Below are 7925 nucleotides of genomic sequence, written 5' to 3' on the forward strand. Positions count from 1 at the left end.
TTCCCCCTCCCCCGCTCACCAGCAGGTCGGTGGTGATGAGGACGCGGCTGGAGCCGGAGCGGAATTCCCTCATGATGACATCACGCTCCTTCTGGTCCATGTCTCCGTGCTGGGGGGGAGGGGAGGGGTCAGCCTGGCGCAGGGGGGGAGGGGGCACCCAGGCGCCCCGCCCCCACCCCCTCCCCTCCCCCGCCGCCCCACCATGGCGGAGACGGTGAAGTCGCGGGCGTGCATCTTCTCCGTCAGCCAGTCCACCTTGCGGCGGGTGTTGATGAAGATGACGGCCTGCGTGATGGTCAGCGTCTCGTACAGGTCGCACAGCGTGTCCAGCTTCCACTCCTGGGGGGCAGACCCACGGACTGACCCACGGCGACCCACAGACGGACCCACGGCGAACCGCCCCCCCGCAGCTCCACAACCACACGCCTCCGCTGCTCCACAGCTGTAGAAACTGACCCTCACAACCCCCTACACCTGCTGTGAACGACCCTGCGCTGCCCCACAGCCGCCCCACAACTACACTACGCACCCCACAACTGCCCTGCACCGCCCCATAACTATGCTACGCTGCTCCCCAACTGCTATAAACTGCCCCACGGCCGCTCCACGCTGCCACAAACTGCCCCACCTCACCCTGCAACTGCCCACAAGTACGCTTCTCTGCCCACAACTGCTGTACAGCGCCCCACGGCCACCCCACACTGCCACGCAATCCCACTACCCCCCCAGCTGCCGTGCACTGCCCTATACCGTCCCCCACAAGCGCCCCACATCACGCTGCCCCCAACTACGCTCCCCCGCCCCACAACCGCCACAAACTGCCCCACAACTCCCCTACCCTCCCCCCAGGGGGAGCTGTCCCCCCCGCTCAGGGACCAGCCCCACATCCCAGGGGTGGCCCATGGTTTCGGGGGGGGGCTCCGGCATCGCTCTGGCATGGGGTCACTGCGGGGGGGCCACGGGGCGCCCCACAAATCCATGGGCCATGCGGGGGTGGGGAGGCCCCCTCCCCCGCCCCGCCCCGCCCCACCTCCCGCTCGACGTTGATGTAGAACTGGCGGATCCCCTCCAGCGTCAGCTCCTCCTTCTTCACCAGGATGCGGATCGGCTCCCGCATGAACTTCTTGGTCACCTCCAGCACGTCCAGCGGCATCGTGGCCGAGAGCAGCACCACCTGGGGGGCGGGGGTCAGCCGGGGGGGGCACCCGCAGCCCCCCGGGACCCCCCCGGACCCCCAACAACCCCCCGGGACCCACAACAACCGCCTGGACCCCACCCCGGACCCCCAACCCCCCCCCCCGAGGGGCAAACTGGAGTGGGGCGGGAGAAAAGGGGGAGTCAGTGCCCCCCCCAATATTGGGGACCCCCCTATACGCACCTCCCCGCTGCACCCCCCCAAGTCACTGCTCCCCCAGCCCCTCCCGAGACCCCCAAATCCCTCCCACCCCCCCCAAACCCCTCTATGGAACCCCAAATCCCCTCAAACCCCTCTGTGGGACCCCAAACCCCTCTGTGGGACCCCCAAATCTCCCCCACCCCCCCCAAATCCCTCTATGGGACCCCCAAACCCCTCTATGGAACCCCAAATCCCCCCAGACCTCTCTATGGGACAACCAAATCCCCCCCACCCCCCCAAAACCCCTCTATAGGACGCCCAAACCCATCTATGGGACACCCAAATCCCCCCAAACTGCCCTATGGGACCCCCAAATCCCTCTATGGGACCCCCAAATCCCCCCAAACCTCTCTATGAGACCCCCAAATCCCCCCCACCCCCCAAAACCCTTCTATGGGACCCCCAAACTGCCCTATGGGACCCCAAACCCCCCTATGGCCCCCCCAAATCCCTCTATGGGACCCCAAGTCCCCTGTGGCCCCCCCAAATCCCTCTATGGGACCCCAAGTCCCCTGTGGCCCCCCCCAGCACACCAGAGCCCCCCCAAGCCGGCCCGTGGCCCAGCTCGGGGAGACGGAGGGGGCCGGCCTGTGGGGGGGGAGGGGAGCGTGGCCCCCCCCGCCGCCCCGTGAGGGGGGGGGCAGGGCCGTGGGGCGCCGTGGGGTGCCCGCCCCCCCCCCCCCCCCCCGGGCCCCCCGTGTCCCCCCCACCTGCGTGTTCCCGCTCAGCTTCTGGAAGATGTCGTAGATTTGGTCCTTGAAGCCGCGACTCAGCATCTCGTCAGCCTCGTCCAGCACGAACATCTTGATGAACTTGGGGGCTGGGGGGGGCCGGGGGGGTCAGGGGGGGCCCAGGGGGGTGCGGGGGGGGCCCGGCCCCCCACCCCGTGGCCGCCCTCAGCCCTGGCAGCGTGATCAGCCCCCGCGGGGCCAGAGGCTCCGGCCGGGCAGGACGCGGGGCCGGGGCCCCCCCGCGGGGTCAGGTGACACGCACGGGGTCATCAGCGGGCGGCCGGGGGGGGACACCGACCCCCCCATGGGGGGGTGGGGACATGTGACAGGGGAGGGGTCTGGTGTGGGGGTCGCCGTGGGGGGACCTGGGGCCGTGTGGGGCAGTGAGGGGGGACACTCAGGGCCGTGTGGGGACACGTGAAGCCACCCAGGGGCCACGAGGTGACACTGGGGGGGCACTTGGGGACCGTCAGGGGCCACTTGAGGTGGCTCCGGTGACATTTGGGGTCACCTGGGGACAGCGGGGGACATTTGGGGACACGTGTGGGGGTCACCTGAGGCTGAACGGAGACGCTCAGGGGCAGATCCGGGGTAATTTGGGGCCGTTTGGGGCCCCTCGGGGGTGCCCGGGAGGGGTTTGGGGACCCGGGGGACACTTGGGGACCCCCGGGGACAGTGGGGGACACCTGGAGTGACACTGAGGGGTCACCTGGGGCTGAACGGAGACGCTTGGGGTGCAGATGTGAGGTAATTTGGGGCCATTTGGGGCCCCTTGGGGGTGCCGGGGAGGGGTTTGGGGACCCGGGGGACACTTGGGGACCCCGGGGACAGCGGGGGACGCCGGGGGACAGCGGGGGACGCCGGGGCTCACAGAGGTAGCGGCGGTTGAGCATGTCGAAGACGCGGCCCGGCGTCCCCACGATGATGTGCGGCGCCTCCAGCTGCAGCTTCTGGACCTCGGCGCGGACGTTGGTGCCGCCGATGCAGGCGTGGCACGAGGCCCCCATGTAATCCCCCAGCGCCATCACCACCTTCTGGATCTGAGGGCGCCGTGAGGTCAGCGCGGCGCCGTGAGGTCATCGGCGGGACGCCCCCCGCCCCCCTGACACCCCCCCAGAGCCCAGAAACACCCCAGGGACCCACACAGAGCCCCCCCGGGGGAGCTACAGACAGCCCAGAGCCCCCTAAGGACAACCCAAAGGTGCCACAGGCACCCTATGGATCCTATAGGTGCCTCAAAGACCCACCCAGAGCCTCCCAGGACCCTACAGATACTACAGAGCACCACCACAGATCCACCAAAGACCCTATAGATGTCCCGAAGACCCACCCAGAGCCCCTCTGGGACCCTACAGACACGGCAGAGCGCGCTATAGATACCCTATAGATGACCCGAAGGTGCTATAGACATACTCTAGAGACCCCCCAGATGACCCGAGGACCCACACAGAGCCCCCGACGTCCTACGGACACCTTAGAGCGCCCTATAGACACCCCAAAGCCACCATAGGCACCCTACATACCCTATAGATACCCCAAGGACCCACCCAGAGCCCCCCTGGGACCCTACAGATGCTCCAGAGAACCCTATAGGTCCCCCCAGAGGCCCTACAGATGACCCAAGGACCCACACAAAGGCCCCCGGGACTCTACAAACACCCCAGAGGCCCCTATAGACACCCTATAGGTGCCTCGAAGACACACCCAGAGCACCCCGGGACCTTTGAGACACCCCACACCACCCTATAGATCCTTCAAAGACCCTATAAATGCCCCGAGGAACCCCCGAGAATCCCTTGGGATCCTATGGACACCCCAGAGCACCTTACGGACACACTCTGGGCACCCTATAGATACCCCAAAGCTGCCATAGGTACCCTATAGATCCCCCAAGGACCCACCCAGAGCCCCCCTGGGACCCTAGAGACGCCCCCGAGTCCTCCTGGGCACCCTCGAGATTCCCCAAAGACCCTATAGATGCTTTAAGGAACCCCCCAGCGCACCCTACGGACACCCCTATAGGCCCCTTGGGCACCCCAGAGCCCCCTGGGACTCTAAAGCCCCCCCCCAGGACACCCCGTGGGCCCCCTATAGCACCCAAAGCCCTTATACAGCCCCTATAGCCCCCCCAGCCCCTATAGCTGCCCCACAGCCCACCCCCCCTGCAGCACTTGTGCCCCAGGCATGAACCAGCGGCGGCCACTGGGTCGTACTGGGATGAACTGGGAGCGGCCGCTCTGCCCCCGCCGGATTCGGGACCGGCGCCACGGGCGGCACCGCCCTGCCCAGGCGGCGGGGGCTGCTCTGTACTGGTGTGCGCTGGTTTATGCTGGTCCGTAGTGGTTTATACTGGTCTGTACTGGTTTATAGTGGTCTGTACTGGGGTACCTGCTGGGCGAGCTCCTGGTGGGCGCCAGCACCAGGGCCTGGGTGGCCTTGAGGTCCAGCTCGATCTGCTGCAGGATGGAGATGGCAAAGGTGGCCGTCTTCCCCGTCCCCGACTGCGCCTGCGCGATGACGTCGTAGCCTGGGGGGGCGCGGGGGGGTCAGGGGGGCGTGTGGGGCGATGGGGGGGGGTGGGGGAACCGTGGGGCAGCTCGGGGGGGGGAGGGGTACAGAAGGACTAATGGGGGCTATGGGGCACCTACAGGGTGTCTGAACCTATAGGGGAGCTGTGGGGCAGTTATGGGGCTCCCTGGGGCTATAGGGGAGCTGTGGGGCAGTTAGGGGGCTCACTGGGGCTATAGGGGAGCTGTGGGGCAGTTAGGGGGCTCACTGGGGCTATAGAGGAGCTGTGGGGCAGTTAGGGGGCTCACTGGGGCTATAGGAGAGCTGTGGGGCAGTTATGGGGCTCCCTGGGGCTATAGGGGAGCTGTGGGGCAGGTATCAGAATCCTAAGAAGTGTACGTGACTATGGGGGGGTTATGGGGCACTTACAGGGCTCCCTGGGGCTGTGGGGCGGCTGTACCCTTGATGCAGGGCAGGATGGTGGGGCTGGGGGGGGCTATGGGGCGCCATGGGGCGGCCGTACCCTTGATGCAGGGCAGGATGGTGGGGCTGGGGGGGGCTATGGGGCGCCGTGGGGCGGCCGTACCCTTGATGCAGGGCAGGATGGTGGGGCTGGGGGGGGCTATGGGCGCCGTGGGGCGGCCGTACCCTTGATGCAGGGCAGGATGGTGGGGCTGGGGGGGGCTATGGGGCGCCGTGGGGCGCCGTGGGGCGGCCGTACCCTTGATGCAGGGCAGGATCGCGCGCTGCTGGATGGCGGAGGGCTTCTCGAAGCCGTAGGCGTAGATCCCGCGCAGCAGCGCCTCCCCCAGACTCATCTCGTCGAAGCTGTCCACCACCTCGTGCCAGTTGCTCTGGGGGGGCAGCCGCCCCCAGTGACTCCCAGTGCCTCCCAGTAACCGCCCAGTAACCCCCCAGTGCCCCCCAGTAACCCACAATAAACCCCCAGTGCCACCCAGTCACCCCCAGTGCCTCCCAGTAACCTCCCAGTGCCCCCCCAGTGTCCCCCAGTCACCACCAGGGCCCTCCAATAAACCCCCAGTGCGACCCAGTGCGCACCCAGTGCCTCCCAGTAAACCCCAGTCCCCCCCGGTGCCTCCCAGTAACCCCCTGGTGTCTCCCAGTAAACCCCAGTACCCCCTAGTATCTCCCAGTAACCCCCCAGAGCCTCCCAGTAACCCCCCAGTAACCCCCCAGTCACTCCCATGGCCCCCCAGTAAACCCTCAGTGCCTCCCAGTAACCCCCCAGTGCCTCCCAGTACAGCCCAGAGGCCCCAGCCAGGCCCCACCCCCCTCCCAGTCCCCCTCCACCGCCCCCAGTTTGGCTGATCCCCCCCCATCTTCCCAGTACGGCCCCACTCCTCTCCCAGTTGCCCCAGTAAGGCCCAATCACGCTCCCCAGTCCCCCCAGCGAGGCCCCACACCCCTCCCAGTCCCTCTCTACCCCCCTCCCAGTGCCCCCAGGGAGGCCCCGCCCCTTCCCAGTCCCTCCCAGTATGTTCCCAGTCCTCCCAGTAAGGCCCCGCTCCCCCCCGCCCCTCACCTCGATGACTCCGTCCGGCTCCATCCCCTCGGGGCCGCTGTCGCGGGGGCTGCCGGGAACACCCCTCCGTTAACCCCTGACCTCTGACCCCCCACTTCCGCCTGCCGCCGCCCCTGACCCGGATCACCCGTCCGCGCGCTCCAACACGTGGTGACGCCGGAAAAGTCCCGCCCCCCCCCCACGGCGGCCAATGGGAGCGGCGGGTGGGGCGGGTGACGTCAGCGCCGCGTGCCCGGGCCGCAGGGACAATGGGCGCTGCGCGCGCGGCGGCGCCACCACGTGGTGGGGGGGAGGGGAAAGAGGAAGAAACCGGTACCGGGAACGGGCGGAGGGGGGGAGGGATGTTTCCCGCTACCGGGGAGGGCGGGGGGGGGGAGGGGACCCACCCCGCGGACCCCCCCCCCGCCCCCACTCCCGGGCCGCCCCGCCCCCCCCCCCCGGGGGCTCCCCCCCCCCACTCTCCCGGGCCCCCCCCCGCTGCTCGACCGCCTCCCGGTGCCCCCCGGGGCCCGGCCCCCCCCTCACCCCGGTGCCCCCCCCCCCCCCGCACCGGCTCTCCTGACTCGCTGACATCCTCGGCAGGCCTCGGGGCCCCGCCCGCCCGCGCGCGCCTGATATAGCCCGCGCCTGGCCCCGCCCCCGCCGCGCGCCCATTGGACGGCGCCCGCCGGCCACGCCCTCCTCCCCTCCTCCCGACCGGCGCCAACGGGGCCGCGACGGCCATTGGTCGGGGAGGGGCCCAATGGGAGGGGGAAGGGGCGGGCCAGCAGGCGGAAAGGGCGGGGCGCCGCGGCACCCACGTGGGCGGACACGCGCTGGGGGGGGGGGGGGGGGGGGCCCCTTTGTGTGCGCGCCCCTCCCCCCGCGCCGGACTCCTGGGCCCCCCCCGGGTGGGGGAGGGGTCCCCCGGACGTCTGTGTCCCCCCGGGGCGGGGGGGAGGGGTGCCGCCCCAACCGGTTCCCCCACGCGGTGACGCCCCGAAACCCCACGGAGGGGGGAGGGGGGGGCCCCTCTGTGTCCCCCGCGAGCCCCCCCCGGTGTCCCCCAAATGCCCTCATCCCCCCACTGCCCCCCCGTGTCCCCCCCCAGTGTCCCCCCATCCCCTGACCCCCCCGACCCCTCCCAGTGTGTCTCCCCTCCATGTCCCCCCCATCCCTGACCCCCCCAATGACCCCCCTGTCCCCCATACCGACCCCCCCCAATGTCCCCTCTTCTGACCCCCCCAATGTCCCCCTCATCTTCTGACACCCCAATGACCCCCGTCCCCTTCCCACTGTCCCTGACCCCCCCATGTCCCCCCCATCCTGACCCCCCCCACTGTCCCCTGACCCCCCCTCTTCTGACCCCCCCAATGTGCCCCCATCCCCTCTCCCCTCCCACTGTCCCCCCCATCCCCTGACCCCCCAATGTCCCCCATCTTCTGACCCCCCCCCATCCCCTGACCCCCCTCCCTGTCCCCCCCAATGTCCCCTCTTCTGACCCCCCCCACTTGCCCCCCCATCCCCTGACCCCCCCCCCCCCACTGTCTCCTGACCCCCCCCACTGCCCCCCCATCCCCTGACCCCCCCCCCCCGGTCCCTGACCCCCCCCCCCGTACACACACCCCCCACGCCGCCGTCTCCAAACTCCACCGTTTATTCCCGGCTCAGCACCGCCCGTACAAAACCCCCCCCCGGCCCGGCGGGGAGGGGGGGTGGGGGGTTCAGCCCCCCCCCGCGCCCTGTGTGCCCCCCCCCGCGCCCCCCC

General features: G+C 69.8%; 1 protein-coding gene across 1 annotated transcript in view; it reads right to left on the reverse strand.

The window, feature by feature from the left end:
• LOC132321624 (eukaryotic initiation factor 4A-I-like) overlaps nt 1–6752 on the reverse strand; it is a 7840-nt gene extending 1088 nt beyond the window's left edge. Inside the window, 10 exon segments of the mRNA XM_059835092.1 lie at nt 20–109; nt 202–339; nt 1031–1174; nt 2107–2216; nt 2999–3167; nt 4516–4532; nt 4535–4654; nt 5357–5489; nt 6179–6227; nt 6729–6752. Coding sequence (XP_059691075.1) covers nt 20–109; nt 202–339; nt 1031–1174; nt 2107–2216; nt 2999–3167; nt 4516–4532; nt 4535–4654; nt 5357–5489; nt 6179–6227; nt 6729–6751 — 993 coding nt within the window. The 5' untranslated portion in view covers nt 6752.
• Between the last annotated feature and the right edge of the window lie 1173 nt (nt 6753–7925).

This window comes from Gavia stellata, unplaced genomic scaffold (assembly GCF_030936135.1).
Source record: "Gavia stellata isolate bGavSte3 unplaced genomic scaffold, bGavSte3.hap2 HAP2_SCAFFOLD_300, whole genome shotgun sequence".
Classification (NCBI taxonomy): Eukaryota; Metazoa; Chordata; class Aves; order Gaviiformes; family Gaviidae; genus Gavia; species Gavia stellata.